The sequence below is a fragment of the Perna viridis genome, chromosome 1, assembly GCF_037379345.1.
Source record: "Perna viridis isolate PV_CMFRI_1.1 ecotype Kerala chromosome 1, ASM3737934v1, whole genome shotgun sequence".
NCBI lineage: Eukaryota > Metazoa > Mollusca > Bivalvia > Mytilida > Mytilidae > Perna > Perna viridis.
In genome coordinates this window covers 69,713,639-69,734,867 of record NC_142445.1, presented here as the reverse complement: position 1 = coordinate 69,734,867, position 21,229 = coordinate 69,713,639, and the positions used below count along the sequence as shown (strand labels likewise).

The 21,229-nt window shown below is 31.9% G+C and overlaps 2 protein-coding genes across 3 annotated transcripts in view; one reads left to right on the top strand and one right to left on the bottom strand.

Moving 5' to 3' along the window:
- The window catches only part of LOC148630170 (protein Hook homolog 3-like), a 24,512-nt gene extending 13,268 nt beyond the window's left edge, over positions 1 to 11,244 (bottom strand). The window contains exons 1-11 of one of the 2 annotated variants that reach the window (XM_088562350.1): positions 11,130 to 11,244; positions 7,063 to 7,148; positions 6,593 to 6,665; positions 5,768 to 5,818; positions 4,025 to 4,076; positions 3,612 to 3,760; positions 3,054 to 3,110; positions 2,660 to 2,743; positions 1,922 to 2,016; positions 1,536 to 1,547; positions 381 to 460 (exon numbers count right to left, since the gene is read on the bottom strand). In XM_088562350.1, the coding sequence (XP_088418476.1) occupies positions 381 to 460; positions 1,536 to 1,547; positions 1,922 to 2,016; positions 2,660 to 2,743; positions 3,054 to 3,110; positions 3,612 to 3,760; positions 4,025 to 4,076; positions 5,768 to 5,818; positions 6,593 to 6,665; positions 7,063 to 7,148; positions 11,130 to 11,168 (778 nt within the window). In that variant the 5' untranslated portion in view covers positions 11,169 to 11,244. The remainder of the gene's footprint in view (positions 1 to 380; positions 461 to 1,535; positions 1,548 to 1,921; positions 2,017 to 2,659; positions 2,744 to 3,053; positions 3,111 to 3,611; positions 3,761 to 4,024; positions 4,077 to 5,767; positions 5,819 to 6,592; positions 6,666 to 7,062; positions 7,149 to 11,129) is intronic. The other variant, XM_088562358.1, reaches the window with a different exon arrangement.
- LOC148630169 (E3 ubiquitin-protein ligase RNF170-like) lies at positions 11,236 to 21,229 on the top strand. Its single transcript, XM_088562385.1, has 6 exons — positions 11,236 to 11,471; positions 11,927 to 12,065; positions 13,770 to 13,975; positions 14,160 to 14,236; positions 15,875 to 15,994; positions 16,839 to 21,229. The coding sequence occupies exons 2-6, from the start codon at positions 11,947 to 11,949 to the stop codon at positions 17,112 to 17,114; spliced, it is 798 nt and encodes a 265-aa protein (XP_088418511.1). The 5' UTR covers positions 11,236 to 11,471; positions 11,927 to 11,946; the 3' UTR covers positions 17,115 to 21,229.

The following is a 21,229-nucleotide window of genomic DNA, read 5'->3' as shown; positions in this document are numbered from 1 at the left end:
AAAATCCCATATGTTTATCATTGTTTCATCTTGGCTGTTTTCTATAGACATATCATACTCTATGTTTAAAAGATCCCATATGTATACCACAGTTTTGCCATGGCTGTGGTCTAAAGACCTTTATCATACTCTATGCTTAAAAGATCCCAGATGTTACTGTCTGATCATTATTTTCTCTTTAGTTAAACACAAAAAAAATTAATATAAACTGCCTTAACATAATTTAGATATAAAACTGACCATTTTTTTTTCATCATATCAGTCAATTGGTGTTGTTGTCAGTATAGTTAGACATTACCATTTTTTTTCATCATATCAGGCAATTGGTGTTGTTGTCAGTATAGCTAGACATTATTATTTGTAAGACAAATATTACAAACCTGCATCTAACTTAAAATTCTCTTCCTGAAGTTTTTCTGTTTGTTGAAGTAACTGCTGATATCTCTTTCCAGCAGGGGTACTGAAACATTACACATATATACTAGTATCAATTCTTTGTTACTTCATAAAAAATTACTGATTTCCTCATGTATCTACACAGAATATCATGATAATTAGCTGTTATGTTTCTTTCCTGAAACATTAGAAACTATCGCCATATTTGGCACATAACCACAATATTGAAGGATTATCTCCCAAAGAAAGAGGTTTAAATCAAAATAATGACATTAAAATGATCTCAGATACACCAAAAATATCATGTCATGTATCTGTCATGTAAATAAAATGAAAAACTAGTTTTGGGCCCACAATGTATGTTTTTTTTTTCATTCTTGACATAAAATGTGAGATAAACATAACTAAGACTAGCAAACTGTATAGATGCTACTATATCATTATTGTATATAATGTGCAAATGAACACACACACACTAGTCTATCATACAACAAGCAACACATTTGATGTCAGGGGAGTTCTACATAAAACATCTCCAACACCAATCTTCAGTCATGTGTATACATGTCACTTAAACTAGACACTGCATTAGAGACTGTCTATACATGTGCCCCGGAATCCTTATGTGTACATATAAATGTTTTCAACAATAGTTGTGTTCTAAAAGAACCCCCGATTTCATAACAAGGGTGCTTAATCCTTGGCCAATATTTCCTGAATATATAGATAAACAAATAAGCTGTTTTTCAACTTACCAAAAGAAACCACTACCAGATAAATGGAGCCAGATTACATATTGATGAAGTATAAATGAAGTCTATATTCTATTACAGTTGCAGAAACTATTCTAAGTTATGATATAGGTTATCAAAAGAACAAACTGTTCATAAATTTTATCAACATCTGACAGTATTACTGATGATATTTATCTATTTTCATGCACAGCAATTTCATGAACAAAAACTCAAATATTATGTCCTCTTAAGGAAGATATTGATCATGCTATGGATAGTTTTAGAGACACTTTTTCTCAACTCATGCCGATCTAGTCTAAATATGACCTAAGTTTATCTCAGAAGAAGTTAGTAGTAGAGCAGTTTTTTTATACATGGTGCAATAACAGCTCTCACACCACTCACCTAGGGAACAAGCTAGAAGTAAATATTTCACATGTGAATCAAGGATTAATACAACATCTTCTCCTTATATGACATTCCTCCTATACTCCAAGAGCAAAATAATGAAAAAAGTAGAATTTCAAAGAATTGCACAAGAGACTACTTTGAATTTATATTCACCTTCCACATTTAATTACAAAATCAAATAAAATAATTTCTTCTTAGTTCTGGAACAAAATCATTTTTTCACCATAAAAATACTTAAAGCAAATACCATTTACTCAGAAGTTATAACAATTTATTGTCAGAGTCTGTTTACATCATAACATGTGTAGTGAGGTTTCTAAGGCAGTTATATTTTCTAAATTAACAGTATTTACACAAGTTAATTTGTACAAGTTGTATACCTAGGTTCATCTAAATTCTCTGCCTGGTTCAATCTTTCCTGTAACTTATCATTCTCACTAACCAATACTTGTTTCTCTTCTAAAAGTCCAGCAACCTGAAATTATAATATATTATTTAAATCTGTTTATACTAGTATGGTTTGTGCAAAGAGCCTATAATAATTATTAATATATATGTGTAATGAAAAAAAAATATGTTCCTTCTTCACTTGGACATTAGTAGGGTCATTTTCCTTCAAGGCATCCCACAATAACCATTTTTATTTCATGCTACCTGTGACACCTAATACTCATATAAAGTCTCATGAAAAGCCACTGAGCAATCTATGAGAAATGAGAAATGTGATTATCTCCCCTGAGAAGATGCCTAATCATTTTAAAATGTCAATAACCCTTGCATAATATAAGAATTTTTATATCACTCAAAAGATTGCTGAAGCAACACAAATTTGTTTGTTCTATATTAACTCCTACTTAAACAAGGTTATGTAGCCACAAGAAGTTTAAAAAAATTAACATCATGGTTTGATCATCAAGGTGTGGTTACCACCCAGAGATGTGCTTACAAAAGATGTGAACAAACAGACAGACACTGGATTTCTATATATCCTATTTGACTGCTGAGGTTAAAATTGTCAAAATTTTGCCATTAGCACTACTTTCTATTTTTCTCAACAATGAACAAAATTATGAGATCTTTTCACATAAACACTCTAGAAAGTTTTAATCATTGCAAACCTGAATATCTAATTCATGGCATCTCTGTGTTAAATCTTCTTTAGCTTCTAAAGCGGAATTTAAATCATCTACTGCCTTCTTAAGCTGAGTAAAGCAAAATATTGAATATTAATACACAATTCAGAAAGTGAATATTTTTTTCAAGTTAAACTTATAAATGTAAGAGGAGAAAACATACAGATAACAAATTAAACTTATACATGTACAACCTATAAAGAACAGTATTACTTCAACTACATGTATGTGCAAATATAGTTATTCAGTATAATATACTGTATACAATTCATACAATTTGTTTTCTAAATTATAATCTGATAACATAATTAAGATACATTTTTATGTCTTTTTTCAATCTTTTGTTATCCATAATTTTGACACAGATTATCTTGGTTACCTGATCAGCCATTTCTGAATCACCATCTCCATTTGTTGATACTTCTTTCATCATCAACTAAAAAATATATCTCAAATAACTTCTGCAGTCAAAACTTTTTTACAGAACTATTACAGTTATATTCAACGTGATTTCAGTTTTTAAAAGAAAAAAAATACAAATAAAAATGAATTAGTTCTTAGAAGTGTTGCTTTTATTTTAATAAAGAGCCAATCAATAAACAACTTTCCACAGCAGCAATACTTATAAAATCTAAAAATCTAAAACTGCAACAGTTGTGGACTTCTAACATTTCTAAGATGTTTATGCTCCCAGTTTTTAGTGGAGTCCAAGATGCTCATTTCCTTTGTTTTTTTTTTTGTACCTGTTAATTGGTCATTTCATTTTCCTTGATGTCTGTGTGTCTGTTTTCCCAGTCATTGTCCTTGGATTATATCCTATTGATCTTGCTCAAATCTTGGTTCCTTTGATTACTCTAAAAAGTCCTTTGTTTATATTTTTTTTCATGATCATGTGACAATGTAATGTATGAACAGATGAAAACATTACTGGTCTTACCTCCTGTATAGCATTCATAACAACCTGTTGTACAGATACTTCCATCGACATAATTCTCTGGATGTATTCCTGCTTAGCTGCACAGTTCACAGCACAGCCTAATATCAGCTGTAGTAATCTTCCTAACTCTGATGTGTTACAATTTTCACCTGTAATTATTCATAAACTAAACTTAAAAGTAGTAAATTAGTTGACCATATATGGCAGCCATCCCTCTGTATCATGTAAAATATAAAAATGTTCATCAAATTATGTGTTGATCACAGACTTGTTCTTGTAAAAAAAACCAAATAATAACAAGTAATAAACAATTGTGTCCTCATCTAAATTTTTTTCAAGTAAATTATAAAGGCCCACTATATCAAAAAAAAAACACAATCAATAAAAGAACCTTACAATCAGTCCAGACTTACCTATATCATTGACATTAGGCATCTGGAAGTCCTGTATTTCTATTCCCAGTATCTATAAAATTAAAATGTTTTATTATTATGGTGGCTTTCACAATATCAATACAATCATTTATTGTTTTTTAGATAACATATAAATGTACTGCATGACACAGTTCCAGTGGGATTAACACAATTATTTAATTGTTAAATTAGCATGACTAGGATTAAATGTTCAGCAGAGCACAGCTTGTTATGACTGCAGAGGTGAAACTATGAAGAGTGGAGGAAGTATGGAACTCAATTTAGAGTTAAAATGACACTGAATTTTTATTGTGACAATATTTACACAGCATAGGTGTCTGACACAAAATACTTCAAGACTTGACTTATCAATTATTTCACAAAATGGAGGATCTAAATACTATGTTAAATTCAGCATATCAAAACAGAGCCAAAATATCAAGCAAAAAAACTGTGAGCAAAGTTCATTTAAGGATATCCCCTTCTCTAAGTGGTACCAGTCACAACACCCCCCCCCCAAAAAAAAAAAATCTGACTCAACCTTCCTTTTGGGGTATAGTACTTCATGGTTTCATGGTAGAATTTTAATGAGATCCATTCCCTTTAACTCGAGTCATCATTCAAAATTTTGAAAAAAGTGTGTTTCTGGTCCCTAATTCTTGATTGGCTAAAGTCACAACCCAAAAAAATCAATCAGTCTTCTTTTGAAGTATGACACCTTGTAGTACAATTTAAAAGAGATTCATTCACTTTTACTCAAGTTTTTATCTAGGCATAAGGAGAATGCTTGTTTCTGGCCCTAATTCCTAATTGTTTTAAGCCACAGCCCCTAAAATTAATCCAATCTTTCCTTTGGTGTTAGAGACTATAAATTTTCACTTCTAGTCGAGTTGTCTAGAAATCAAGAAAATGCTTGTTTCTGGCCCTTCATTCCTAAACAATTCAAGTTTTGACCTCCGAAATCAATCCTAGCCTGACCTTTGTGGTATAGAGTATGGTGGAATGATACCATATTTACTGGAGTTGTAAAGTTAAATACTATGAAATGCTTATTTTTTTATCTGAAATTCTCAAAAGGTTGGGGCCATACCCTCAAAAATCAATGCAAACCTTTCTTCTGTGGTTTGGACCTTTGCCATAAAATTTCATAAACAATAACCAAATAATAGTCATACTATCACACAAAAAACAGAATCTACAGACAACAGTGTCATACCATTATATGATCGCAAAAATACTGAGGCCCTATAATAACCTGAAGTAATCAAGACTTTAAATCAAACCCAGCTGAACAAAGCAATTTCTACAAAGATTTTCAAAATGTCAAAATCAATCCCAACCTTCCTTTTTGTACATTGTTTTAACTACTACTTAAGACTAAGTATAAACAAACTATGAAGACAGAGCCATACCATTATATGATTGCAAAATGTCTGGGTTGTATTATAACTAAGTAGATAAACCTGTCCGTCACAGAGCAAAGTCATTTACAGAACAGTCCTTGAACTGAGAATTGGTAAGCTTATGCCATACTTATAAGCACTGTTTATACTGTATATACAGTATAGTGGGTGTAAAATTAGGCAATTTTGAGGCAAAAAGATGTGTGAAAATCTTTGTCTTTTCATATAGCTGGATGCTAAGTGGTGCAAAAAGTACTTAAGCCCAATTTTCTTGACAAACCACAAAAAATATGCCAAATTTAGCCCCCAACAAAAAGTACCTGCTATACAGTAGTCATACCTCAAGATTGAATTCTAAAATTCCTTTTAATATCTTCTTTAAGTTGCTGACCTGAAAAGTACATATTTAAAATAACAAAGGTTATGCCTAATTAAATTGAAACTCATGGTCATTAAGAAAGCAAGTTTGATACCTGTATATCAAAGATGTAAAACAAAAAATTACCCCTTTCACATATCTCTAAAGTAGTCAGTGTCACAGATAGCTAAAAACTGAGCCCCAACTTCTTTTTGAAGTGCCCTTCAAAAGATTCAGTCATAACTGACATTTTTATGTAAAAGCCTCTATTATCAGTTCAATATCTACTTAAATGGTTACCATAGAAATAGTAAAATACAGTAGTGTTTAACAAATCATATCCAAAGTATTAAGCTTTATCCCATTTAAGTGTCTACTTTCCAAAGATTGTGTTGGTCTATCCAAATTTCTATAAACTAGTTATCATGAGATGGAATCCAAATCTATGGGCCCAGCCATAAAGTAATTCTGGCAAAAATTTTGTGATGATGGTAATTTACATAACAAATTTGAAAATTATATTATCAATGACTAAAAAGTTACAGTCTGTAAACTTCCTATTCTCATACCAACAAAATACCCACGTAGAATACATGTGTATGATATTTAAGAGGTACATTTTGATCTTGTATGAAGCTAAAACTACGAAGCTATGATGGTAAACATAGCACTGATCAGCAGCTTAATGTGGAGTACTAAAATTACGAGTGCAAGACGTTGCTAACAATATTAGTGACTTAGAAAGGATATCAGTTAATTAAACATGACAGATTCAGTGACCAGTTGTTGACTACAAAGCTTATTCACCTTCAATCTCCAGTTGGTATCTACATCACCTTTGATTTTCGTCATCCAGTTGTCATCAAAATAATCTGGTGCTCTGAAATTATATAGAAAACATTATACAAAAGCATTAAAACAAACAGTTAGATTAATCCTAGATGCCAAGTCTGAAGACAAATCTGTTGACTAGAACTGTTCATATCAGTATGCAGGTCAAAATATATATTACACAGAATATCTATCAAAAATAATTTATCTGTTTAATTGTTCATCATATGACTAAGTTTGTGTGAAGTGATTCTACATTTTACATTTTCAATGTTGCAAATTTAAACTTAGTATTCACTGCTTGTACATGTATTACCTGACATCACAAAATAAATCCCTACATTATAAAGAAATGAATAACTAATTTTTATTAAGAAATTACTGTAGTTCTGAATGATTTTTTTATAATACATTCTAGAGGTTTTAATCAATCAGATTTTTCCTACATTTGGTGAAGGACTTGAGACATGGCCACACCATCACAAAGTTCTGAAGCTGAATTACATGGTGCATCAATATCAAACGTCTGCATCTGGAATAATGAAAGAATAAAATTAGGTACACAATGTACACTGAAGAAAGACTCACCTACATGTACACTATAGTCATTCAACATCATTAAAAACTGAAATCTAGGTGCTGTAAATGCATTAATTTTTGCTGAATTATTTTCATAGTTTCAAGAACATATTTAGTTTTATATAGTTTGCAGGTACTATTTTTCATGCTTTTCTGGCCATAACAAAAATAGGAAAGTACATAACAAAAATTAATACATTTACATTATTCCGATTCTTATGCTAACCAAATCCATGTAAACTCATATGTCAAAATAGTTGTGACTGTTAAAATTGTGGAGTAAAAGAGGAAGCTTAACATTTTTTCCTGCATTGTCAAAATTCCCAAGAACAATGAGAGATACGACTTAAGGAATTAAAATCATTCCTGGTAATTTACATGGAGTAAGATACTCTTCATCTAATGAAATCAACAATAAATGGAGAGATCATTTTAGCTGCTGTGCTACATTAAAGAAACAAATCATTTTAAGACCAGAAAGTGTTTTTTTTTAAATTTTCTTAATTCCTTTTTACGATATATCATTTAATACTTTTTTTATTCTGTCAGTGCCACCTTCTACACACAACAAGAGAAAACTACATGTAATATAAGAGACATTAAGAGTGTAAAATTGTTGAGAGTTCATGATAGAGTTTCAGAGGCCCAAAGTTAAAATTTCAAGTTCTCTAATGAGGCTATTAATTGAGAATAAAACACGCAATACATCACAAGAGTGCTATTTGTTTGGTAAAGACATTTCTTGAGGATCAATATTGACAACATTATTTCAAACTTTGACCTGTCACTGTACTGCACCAACAGGAGTTCTCAATATGTTCAGCAATCTGACAGCATTAATTTATTTCTACTGGTAACAAAGGTCAAATAGACCTACACTACCTACAGTTCAAAAAGTTCTTTTTTCCCTTGAGAAGTTTCACTTAGATTATGATTGGTCAAATGACGATACATGTGTTTTCATAACTGGAAGTAGTTCAAAAATAAAATGTCTGTGTGCTGAGATGGATAAATAGTTATTTTTCTAACAAATACATAAAATGAACAGGATTACTTTTTTTTTAATTTTTAAAGATCAAATAGAAGAATATTTAAAAAAATAAACAGATTTGACAGCTGCAATAGATTGTAAATTAGAATTTGGAATTCTTCAGAAGTTCTGAACACCATTTCAACCAGCTCATGAAATATTTTTTTCCAAATTACAAGATATTTGCTACAATGGTCAATTGTCTTAAAAACTTAAATATTAATTTTAGTCTTCAACATGTTTTTCCAATTCTTTTTTTTCCGTTAAAAAAAATGTCCATTGTTCATTGTTATTAAATATTGAAGCTTTTCCGTCTGCAAAAAATAATGTCAGCATAAGTTCCATTTTAACAGCTTTGTGCTTTGTACTTACATGGATGAGTTATGATACAGACTGCCTGTGTAAATTATCATAATTTGTACAATGCATTTTGTACAAATATTTCTTCCAGAAATGATGCTATGGAATCCTTAGTTACTCAGATGTTCAGAAAAAAAGAATAATAAGAAAGAGAAAAGGGCTTAACATAGTTCATATGCTCCCATAGCCCATAGGGAAGGAAAAAAATGGTGAAATAGAAATTAAGATTCTGATATACTGCAGGTCTGAAAATTCTTTAAGATGGTGTGAAAAGGAGTTTCTAGCACATCCTGCATTGTCAAGATGAAATGTACACTTGTCTGGGCAGAAAGCCATCAGCCAGTTTTTCTCCCACCTGGTGGCAACATCAATATCTGATTGGAGACTATCACAGTCATTTTATGCCTGGATAGTTCTGTATTTGATGCTGTTGTCAGCAAACAGTCTGAGTTTGATGAAGGTAAAGTGCTCAGGAATTTCATTGTTGATATATAGAACAGAAAAGGGACTGGACACAAGGCTGTTTCTTGGGGGACTCCAGAGGTCAGTGAGGCATCAAAGACCACTGTTTGTGTTCTGTTTGAAAGAAGAACTGATATCCAGTTTAATGTTTCATTTTGGATCCCATAGTAGTAATGTTTGTATAAAAGTCCTTGATGAGAAACTTTGTCAAAGGCTTTGGTAAAGTCCATTATGATTAAATCTGTTTGTGTGTTTTGGTTTGAGTTTGAGGCGAGTTCTTGTACAAAAGATAGTACATGTACATGTAACCAAGTCTCACCAGATCTAAAGTGTTTGAATCCATGTTGTAAATTGTGCAGTATGTTGTTGTTATCTAAGTGAGTAAATATGTGTTTGGTGACTATGTGTTCCATGATTTTACAGCTGATGTATGTGAATGAGATAGGGCAGTAATTTACAGCTTTGTATTTTATTCCTTTTTTGACTGCAAGGGCAACATTTGCATGTTTCCAATCAGAAATGAGTGATGCTAGTTTGTATTGATTTTTAGATAACGTGGTAAGAATGGGTTCTGTACTTTTGTGAAGTTCTTTTAGGATTTTACAACTTATATTGTCTGGTTTGCTAGCTTTATGAGGAATGATTTTTAGCAAGAATTTTTTAATGCCAGCCAGTGCTGATTTTAAGTGATAGAATTTTAGTGTGGACTTGTAGCGAGCGCCGCGAAGTGGTGTGAGATCTATTGTTATTACGTGTACTTTCTAAATTTCCCTTAAGGTTCCCCAATATACTAACGAAAAAAACGTCATGTCCCGGAAGTAACAAAAAGTGACTGTCCTTACGGAGAAAATTTATCATTTCCTTCAATCAAATAAATAAAAAAATACAGGTTAAGATTACGTTTCAGTAAACATAAATTAATCTTTTCTAATAGTTTTCAAGTCTTTTTCTAATTTGTTTTACTTATTTAAAGAAGTGAAGGTTATGTTTATAAAAACTTCAAGAAACACATGGAAGTACGTAAGTGTATCTCTATTGCTATTGTCAAGAACCTAACTCGCGTCAGAAAAAAATATAACTCAGATTAAATCACCAAAATCAAAGCATAGCTTTTCTAAGATAGGAAAGGCAATCGTTTTCTTTTTTAGAATTTCCAGCTGTAGTCTGAATTTTGTTTACGTCACATGACAGATGTAAAATATTCCCACCATCCGTGGAGAACTGTAATATTTCCGGTATCTGTACAGATTGATCTGATAGTCCGAATCTGAAATGGATGTTGCTAGAGATACCCTTATGGGATTAAAAATGTAAAGTACTGCGAAGTGCTGTAAAGTCATTGACCATTTTCAGAGCAAGGGGAAAGGGGGGTATGGGATTGGAATTTAATTTTTTTTTTGGTGGGGGATGGGGGGGAATGTTCAAGTTATTCATTAATTGATAGAAAAAACTCCCCCATTAATTAGCAAGACAGATTTTCAAATAGAAATATTGATTTTGCTTGCTGCTTAAATATCAATAAAAATATTGCACTTGAAAGCAAAAATTTTCATCCGGATTGACCCATCCCCTCTTTATAATGTCCTTTTTTATTTTTATGAGGCTCGCACAGACTGTACATATATGGTAAAGCTCATGGTGCTCACTGATTTAGGCAATGCCTACCCCATATTACCTTTATCTGGAATATTATCTGATGCTTCTGTTGTATAGACCGACTGGAATTGGTCATTCAATACACATGCTTTTTGTTTAGTTTCGGCATAAAGTGGGCAATAATAGCCAATATGAACTTGTGTTTCTTCAGCTATTCATTAACATTTCAGTTTCACCTGTCTCATATTATAAAGAAATTGTGATGTTTTCCTAGAGCTTAGACATTTCTTGTTAATTAAACCATTTTAGATCCTTTGTTTCAATAAACATGTAAAAGGACCAATTACTGTAAATTGACTCAAAAATGACTGTGAATCATACTGCTGTTGGCAGTTAGGAGCCACGACTACAGACATGTGTAGATTTGATTATACATCAATGGAAGCATTGATATACTTGAAATATTGATAAGAATGATATAGTTACCCATATGATTAAGCTATCGCACACTTCTTCTCGGTTCATTTTGATTAATTTGACGTCCAGGTCCTGTCAAATTAGTAAAAATAGTTCATTCAAGGGCAATAACTCTACATTTCCGCTTCCGGTTTCGTTTTGCTGACAGCTCCTTGATAAAAATACTCATGACATTGTTTCCATCCTTTTGTTCAACTTTAAACCATTCTTAGTTTTGTAGAGTGCAATGAAAATGCAAATTTTATTGTACTTCTGTATGTGGCAGAAATATATGCCTCTTGTTTTATAATTGAAATCTGAAAGAACGATATCAAAGTGAAAGTAAAAACTACAGTAACATTTAATACATGGGTAAGTTGTACAACCTACTTTTAAGGGACGTTAGTCAAGCATCAATCATTTTGTATCGAATTCATAAAGGTAAGAGTTCCAATTGAAATTAAGTACTACGTGCACTTTTATTGTGTCTAACTACATATCTTGGTCATATGTTCATCTTAATAATGGATTTCTTTGAAATTGCGGTATGGTCTGAATAATGAAACCCGTACATGTACCAACTTTTCCCCATACCCAAATACTACTTTGCCAATTTCTTCATTATTACTTGATATTTCCAGCTGGTGAGGTAGTTGTCTCTTTGACATATACACCATAGCTATTCTTGTTATATTGTACATTAACAATTTCCATTCATAGTAGAAGTCTTGACCTTTTTTATTGACTATATTTGATCATTTATCATTTCAGCTAGGTGATCTGTATTTAGTGTTTTGTCGACTTTATTGCATCTTTTATCTTTTCAGCTAGGTAATCTCTCCTTAGCATGGCAGGATATTTCCGGAAAGCTAACATTGTAGAGGGTGTTGGTGATGAATTGGTTTTAGCACTGGTTGTTATGCTTGGTATGCTGGTTCCTCTGATAATGTACTTGATACGACTAAGGTAATATTTCAACAGGAATTTTCATCAGACTGCAAAAAATATACGGTTGTATAATTGAATGATGCTGTCATCGTTGTCTGCAAACTTCTAATGTCTGGACAATACTGGAATTCTCTTTGAAATTGCACCACAAAGTACCATATTACAAAAAAATGAGTGGAAAGGATTTTGGGTATTGTGACTAACTGTTTAGAAATGATTGGCCAAAAAGGCCAGAAACAAGCCTTTTCTAATGAGTTTAAGTGAATTGATTTCTTTGAAATTGTTTCACACAATTCCAAATCACCAAAGGAAGGTTGTGATATAATATTTTAGGAACTAGGGGTGAAAAACGAAAAAGTGATCTAGTTAAATTGAAAGTGTTGAATTCTTTGATTTGCTAATTATAAACTAATATTTAAAGTTTGGAATTGGACCTAGTTTTCAAGTTAGGCAAAAATTTGGGCCAAAATTATTTATCTTTATTTGAAATCAACATCGTCGTCCGTTGTCTTCATTTGTCCAGCGTCGTCGTTAACAGTTTTTCAATACTCTTCCCCTCTGACACAACTTGATCAATTAGAGCCAAAATTGGTATGAATGTTTCTTGGGGTATCCTGCATAGAATTGGTGTGGGGATTTTTGATCTGTTGAAAAACATGGCCATCATTACTGATTATAGAACATAGGGGTCAGATAGTAGTTTTTCGCATACCAAAACTGTTAGGTTTAGCCAAATTCTGACGGGGTAAAAGTGTTCAGCATGATAAGATCTATCTTTGGTATAATTTTGATTTTAATATGTTAAGCCATGTTGGCATTATTGCCCTTTTTCAATGTTTTTTTTGCTATTTTTTATGTTATTTCTGTCAAAAATCTTCTCCTCTGACACCACCTGACCAATTGGAATCAAACTTGGTATGAATGTTTCTTAGGGTACCGTGCATAGAACTGGTATGGGGATTTTTGATCCATTGAAGAACATTGCCGTCATCACTAAAAATAGAACATAGGGGTCAGACTGTGTGTTTTTCGCACATATCTCCAAAACTGTTAGGTTTAGCATAATTATTTCAATTGCTGAAATGACTCTTATTATAAGGCCTTCAAAAGTCTAAAGGGATCAAAGTTGTCAGGCGACTCCTTGTAAGAGTTATTGCCCTTGAAAGATGAAAAATGCCTTTTTTTTTACAGTTTTCAGCCAATATCTTGAAAACAGTAATAGATAGAAAGAAACTTTCAATCGCTGAAATGGTCCTTTAGATAGTCCTACTAAAGTCTTGTTGAGTCATATTTGTTGGACAACTCCTTGTTAAATTTATTGCTCTTGAAAGACAAACTTTAACCAGATGAGTAAATCAGGCCCTAGGAATCCTAGTTTTGGAATAAGGTGCCAAAAAATGAATGCTTCTATTCTTGTCCAATTCTTTTCCCATGTCAAATATCTAATCATAATCAAAATTCAAAGCTGGATTAAGTTTGGTTGGTGTGTCCGTACCTGCCCCATCTGTTCAAGGTTCCATCTCTGCGGCTGTATTAATCTGTGCCCTTCGAAGACATTTTATTTTATGTGCAAAGTTTTTTATTTTTGCACTTAAATCTGGTAACACAATTTATTGTCAGCTTAGAACTAATCATAAGATTTATTGTTTAGCTTGAATTGATTTAATTTATCAATCTTCTAATGTTTTATATGAGTGTAAATGAAGTTGATATTGATTCCAGCCAGCAACAAGGTCTTTTGACAATCCATCCTGACAGTGCTGATAGTATTGCTGCTACAAGGGAGGCAATCACACAGAATAATTCAAATGAACAACATCACCAGCACCGACCCCGTCGCACAGCTAATGATGGGTCAGCTGTGTGTCCTATATGTCTAAACAATGCAGAATATGGAGTAGAGACAAACTGTGGCCATTGTTTCTGTGGTAAGAAATGCCATCTTGATTTCAAGTGGATTATTTACACTATATTTTGGATTTCATATTTTATAACCTCTTCTTTTTTAAGATTTGAAATGATAAAACTGGTAAGATATAATATACTTAAAGATGTGTACACTTGTTTCAAATGAGGGTTAAACTATATTGAGAAAATATCTATATTTTACAGGTCATTGTATAGTGACCTATTGGAGACATGGAAGTAGATGGTTGGGTGCTATAGCATGTCCAGTATGTAGACAACAAGTGAGTATCAATGTAATTAGAGTTAAAAAGTCCAGGATATAGACAACTAGTGAGTACCAATATAATTAGATTGAACTTGTCCAGAATGTAGACTACAGGTGAATGCCAATATGATTTGATTAGCTTGTCCAGTATGTAGACAACAGGTGACTACCTGTATAAATAACTTTAACTAGTCCAGCATGAAGACTACAGGTAAGTACCAATATGGTTAAATTTAACTAGCCCAGTATGTAGACTACTTATGAGTACCAATATGATTAGATTTCCTTGTCCAGTATGTAGACAAAAGGTGAGTACCAGTGTAATTAGATTTAAAGAGTTCAGGATGAGGACTACAGGTGAGTACCAATATGATTAGATTTAACTTGTCCAGTATGTAAACTACAGATGAATACCAATATGATTAGATTTAACTAGTCTAGTATGTAGACTACAGGTAAATACCAATATGATCCAGTATGCAGACAATAGGTGAGTATCAATATAATTAGATTTTACTAATCCAGTACGTAGACTACAGATGAGTACCAATATGATTAGATTAGCTTGTCCATTATGTAGACAACAGGCGAGTTCCAGTATAATTAGTTCTTGTTAGAGATTCCTCATACTTTGTAAAAAAAAAATAATTCCAAAATCCAAATCATCTTCCAAATATGCAGAAGAAGATGTTTTCAAATGCTGGAATTTTTTATTGACAACATATTTGTCCAGTATGGTGGACATGTTTTTCATCAAACAGTTGGCATTTCAATGGGAACAAATTGTGCTTTTCTTCTTGCTGCCCTATTCCTTCACTCTTATGAGGTTGACTTTACAGCTGATCTGATCTGAAAAAGCTAGATCTTTTAATCTCAGTTACCACTATATAGATGATGTATTATCATTAAACAATCCTAGTTTCAGTGATTTGATACATTGCATCTACCCCAAAGAACTTGAGATCAAGGACACTGCAGACACTGTGAAGTCAGCCTCATATCTTGACCTACACTTAGAGATCGATGGTAAAGAAAAATTATTAACCAAACTATACAACAAGCATGATGACTTTTCATTCAGTATTGTCAACTTTCCTTTCATCTGTGGCAATATCCCTTCAGCACCTGCACATGGAGTTTTCATATCACAACTCATACGTTATGCCAGAGCTAGCCAAAACTACACAGAATTTTCATATCAAGCTAGACTTCTTACATTAAGGTTACTGGAACAGGGTTATGTTGCTACAAGATTGCAGTCATCACTACCGAAGTTTTATGGTCATCATTAGAGCTTGTGGATCGTTACGGTGTATCCATCTGCACCATGAAAACTGATTTGTTCAACATGTCATAGTTTTCCTTTCCATTTTCTTCTATCTAGACTTGACTTTTTTATAAATGACTTGTATGTACAGTATATAAACCACTGTTATGTACAGTATATAAATGACTGGTCAGTTGGAAATGGACTTATAAAATTATATTTCCAGTTGTTTTAAGCAATGTATAAGACATGGCCTGTCTGATTGAATTATGTAGTTATCTCTATCAAATTTTTTTCATAAATAACAAGAATAAGTAGTGATAACACAATCACTTAGAATTACAACCCTGTGCAATATTTGTTTACCATTCAAGGTATTTTATTTAGGTAACATTGCTGCTGTTGAACTTCACTGATGCAGAGAACAGCAACACAACAGAAGAAAAAAGGAATGTTTTAACAAGTGTTAATGAGTATAATAGAAGATTTTCTGGTGTTCCACGTCCAGTAAGTTTATTATTATCTGCTTTGTGTAATTAAATTTCACAGGTGTTTTTATCCTACCACAAAATTTACGGTCGTATATTGGTATAGGGCTGTTATCAACAGTAGACACTTGGTTTTCATGCGATACCTTTAGTTGTGGTTGACCAATTGTTATGAAATTTTTATATTATTTTACTATCTAATAAAGGAAGGTTCCTATTTGTTTTTGGCCCCTACCATTTTAGAATAAGGGGCCAAAAAAAGGGTATAAATAGGTGTTTTAAAAAAGCCATGTAGAATGTTACTTTTCTTCCGATTTTGATAAAAAAATTTTATTTTGTTCCTTATTTAATTCTGGTAAACTAATTTGTCAAACAGATATGATGTATTTGGACCTTTTTGAGTTATAAGAGGTCAAAGGGGCCATACACAAATAATTCACTTATTTATTTTTGGTCCAATCTCAATTTCTTAGCTCACCTGGCTTATGCCATGTTAGCCATTGCCATCACTTTGCATCCATTCTTGTCCTTATTGTCACCATTAACAATTTTTCAAACATCTTCTCATCTGAAACTACTGAATGGCTTTGGATGAAACTTAGAATGATAGTTCCTAGGGTATCCTGCATAAAGTGACTGTTTCGATTTTTGATCCTTTAAAGAACATGGCCGCCATTACTATAATAGAATATAGGGGTCAAATAGCTGTTTTTTTTTGCATATATCTTCAAAACCGTTAGGTTTAACCAAATATTAGAAGTAAGACATAATTTAATTTCAATTGAAGTTAAGGATGATCTTTTAGTTAGTTTGCTCACAGTGTTTCTATGTGCAATATATTAAAAATGATTTGTGTATTTCAGTGGATGGACTATATTCGAGATATGCCTACATTATTACGCCATGTGTACACAGAGTTTTTTACTGTTGGTGGACTGATATGGATGTTCAGATTACGTATTATTGTTTGCTTTGTTGCTGCCTTACTTTATTTTATTTCTCCTCTCGACATTATTCCAGAGGCAGTTTTTGGTCTTCTGGGCTTCTTAGATGATTTTTTCATTGTACTACTCCTTGCTATATATGTCACATTAATCTACAGACAATTTGTACATAATAGGGCTACAGCAGGAAATTAATATTATAATTACATTAACTAACTTTTGAATCATAGTTAATCCATCTTTTACAGATATAACTTCTACATTGACAATGTTTGTATCACTTGTTAAGATAATATTAAGATAAATGTGTATACTTACCTTAACAATAACTATTGAAGTGCTGTAATGATTGTAAATATTAATACGGTAAATTAGTATATTTTTTAATGCACGATTTTTGAATAACAGATATTTTTGTGATGAATGATGTAGTTATTTTTTGTGTGTAAATGATTGTACTGAACTGACTTATGAAGAAAAGGTTTTTTTTATTGATAGTCTTTGAAGATTTGTTTTATTACAACCTTAGTCCAAAAAAATGTTTTAAGAAATTATTTTCCAGGCCTTTCTACCCTGGGCAATTATTCACTGTTCAAAAAAAAATTTATGTGAAAATATTATGGATTACATCTGTTCCATAAATTTTCTCTAGTTAGTAATTGAAAAATTTTCTTTGAATAATTTGAACTGAGCCTCAGTCTGAAGTAAGCATGATAAGTTGTACTGTATGTGTAACTTCTAGATGGATGCATCAGTGTCCTTTGGACACATTTCTTCAAAGTTGTTTGACAAAAAAAAAATGGAGCTAGTGTGTGCTTTTGGCCAGCTGCTAAATTATGTATTTCATTAAGTTTCTATTCCTGCTTCAATAGAGTACTTCAGTGACAGATACAGGAATTCTGAAGGGACAACTTTCTCCACTGATTTCCATTTTTTGTATATAATTATATAATCAACCATAAGGCCCCCATAGGTCCACATATGTACTTGTTTACATGCCTCCATTCACCAGGTATTTCTTTAAAACCATTGTGACAATTTCTTTATATTTATGAAAAGCTTGGCACATATTTTTGTTTTGGTCAAAAACTTAATTTTTGGTATTCTCTTTTCATGAATGAATTTTCTAACCTATCTGACATCTTCTGCTCATTTAATGACATACCAGTAGTTTTTTTTTTATATAACAGTGAGGTTTTATTTTTCTCAGTGAAGAGACAGTGACTGACAGTAATCTTGTTATTCTAGATAGGATTTCTGTCAGTGAGCCATGACTGACAGCTATCTTGTCATTCTAGATAGGATTTCTGTCAGTGAGCAGTGACTGACAACCATTTTGTTATTAAAAATGAGGATTTTGACAGTGAGCAGTGACTTATAAATTAGTCTATTTATTAGTCTGTCCATACTTATCATAATCATACAAAGTTATGGCAGAATACACAAATGAATATTGCTAGATCCCTGAAAACCTAACTTCAGGGTTCTTAAACATCACAAGCAGCTCCAAAGATTTTGATATAATGTTATTGAAAAGTTGAGGCATCATATGCAGAAAAAAAACAACTTATAAGTCATACATGAATAGAGTCTTTTTAAGGAGACAATATTTTTTTGTGAGCTTTTTGACAGTCTTTTAGTTACATAATAACTTCCTTTTATCTGTGTTTTTTGTTTAATGTGTTCTTGTTTATGTGATATTTAATGTTGTTTTGGAAGTCTACTGTCCTTGTGTAGATGAACTTAAATTCATGACTTACTGTTTTCATTATATAAATCATGGGTTTTTTTATGTTTTGTAAACGAATTTTTCTGGTTAGTCATTTTGTTGAAGGTTTCAAATTATTGTTTTCTCAAATTGTTCCTTTTCAGTTTTATATATTTAGCATGTAACAGACAAAACAAGTGACAAACTAAATACTATATGTAAATACTTTTAAATAAGCTCATTATGTAGAATTTGGGGATTTTTCTTCTTTTCTTGGAAACAAAAATATTAAATTACAAAAGTTCTTAGTCAGTGATTTAATGGCAGTCATAAATCCAGGGTTGATTAACAACATTTTTTTTTTGATTAAATTCTAATATCTTCTAAAGTGACAATATTATTTTCTCAAATTTATATTTTTTCTCAAGGGAGGTAAATGGTAGATTGCTCACGCCAAAAATGCAAACACAATATACTAAATCATTCCTTTATTGTTTTGATGTATCATATGTTCTTGTCTGTTCGTGGAAAGTAAAATCATTTTATGCAAATACTGTGTAAAACTTTTGCAGTTTTATAATGATATGATGCTCTCATCATTGTCATTGTTCATGTCATTTGTTAACACTGGGGTTTTATTTTTGGTGATGTTGGCCCAACTGTTGGGTAATTGGGAGAAAAAAAGCAGCACAATTTTAGTTTGCTTCATGAATCTAAATACATAGTTACAGAGATGTTAATATATACAACATAACCAATGCATTTCATGTGTAAAAGTACAAAATAAAGTTTAAACATATAAACAGTAAGCACTATCAACCCGGAGGATTAACTTTCGAAGATATGATTTTCATGAATTTACACAATTTTTGCAATTCTACAGTAGCAGAAGTTGAAAATAAACTACAAAATTTTTTATATTTACATTGTTTAAACAATATTGTGGCAACATTTTTTTATTTTCTTTTGTGAAAAATTTGCATGATAGAATATAGTGAAATTCATCACCAATATCAATAGGGTCACAAAGGTCGCAAACCCTCTCGTCTCTCTCGTTACGATAAAGGTTTCACCACTTTCCTTACTTTATGAGTAGACAGTGATTTCCACATCTAAATCTACAAAATATATACAAAAGATTAAAAGGTAATGTTGACATATTATTTTCAAGTTTTAATTCTGATTCTATAGCAGTCCTTTTGGAGAATTTTCATTGTCTGATAACTACTCTTGTAAAAATTTGTCTTTTAATTTTTGTTCCTGACAATAGCTTGAGTAAAAGTAGATAAATCTAAATGAAAGTTCTTTAACCTCTGTCATACTATGATTGGAAACTAGCTGTGATAAACATTTATCCAAATTTATAACTGTATCAAGCTTGAATGTTTTGTCTATAGTTGCCCAATAGGTCTGAGTTTGACCACTGAGATCATATCAAGCTGCATCCTGCAAAACATTTTATTCAATCTTAATTGGACCTTTCATTACCTTGTATGTTAACAATGAAAGGCCAGATTACCTGATTGGTTTTCTCCTGTAGATCTTGTTTCTGTTATGCTGACATTTAGAAATGTCAGACTGTGAAATTAAAATATAGGAGACAAATACAGGACAAATAGGACATATTATGAATTCATTTTTGTCAATAAGTTCAACAGTTGATTTGGTGGTATTGCATAAGTATGCCATACTGGAAAGTTGCATAATAATTACGTAAGAATTTTAAATGAAATGTTAAAAGAAAATATGATAAAAAATTTGAATGTGTGAACTTGAATTGCAAACCTAATTTTTTTTTGTTCAAGGATGTCTTATGCAATTGAAAACAACTTGCACAACTAACCATGTGAAAAATACTTACACAACTAACCATGCAAAAACATGTGAAAAACCAAATTGTCAAGGTCTGTGTTTGAATATACTTTTTAAATCTGTAAATTATGCAAGTAAATATATGAAGATTGCCTTGTGCTTAAGTGATGGTAACATATTGCTGGGTCAGATCCAGGATTTCAGGTAAGGGCCAATGAGTAGAGAGGCTCCAAACTTTTTGCAGTAAAACTTACGAAAAAAGTTTTTATGCAAAATTTTTTTTCTCAAAATTTGGGTCGGGTGAGTGTACATAGTGTCTGCCTCTGTGGGTACGTGCCCAAGTGTACAATGTGTGCCTCTGTGGGTATGTGCCTGAGTGTATATTGTGTCTATCTCTGTGGGTATGTGCCTGTAATGTCCTGTTTTATCAACTTACAAACAAATGTTAAAGAGCTAATAAGGTTATATGACTTATGTTTTACCTGTCATAACATTGAGAGCAGGTCTAGTACAGCTTGTCCATCCCTCTGTCTATCACACTTATGGTGTACCTTCCTAAATTATCAAAATTTGTGGGGTGTTTATATTTATATATGGAAGATGTTGACCCCTTTTTATGGAGAAATTTGATTCATCTTTTCTTACATTTACTTTACCATTCTTTTGTTATTTGTTGACTTTACATAGTTGGTGTAGTATTAAACTAAAAAAGTAACAAATATTGTTGAAACTTTGCATGATGTTAACACACCATATTGAATATTTCTGTTATGAGTAAATTTGACAAGTA

What these genes read in the sequence shown, in the direction of transcription:
- LOC148630169 (XM_088562385.1), top strand. Translation starts at nt 11,947, where the DNA reads ATGGCAGGATATTTCCGGAAAGCTAACATTGTAGAGGGTGTTGGTGAT. An exon ending in ATGTACTTGATACGACTAAG is followed by an intron (nt 12,066 to 13,769) that starts GTAATATTTCAA and finishes TATTGATTCCAG; the next exon opens with CCAGCAACAAGGTCTTTTGA. An exon ending in CTGTGGCCATTGTTTCTGTG is followed by an intron (nt 13,976 to 14,159) that starts GTAAGAAATGCC and finishes TATATTTTACAG; the next exon opens with GTCATTGTATAGTGACCTAT.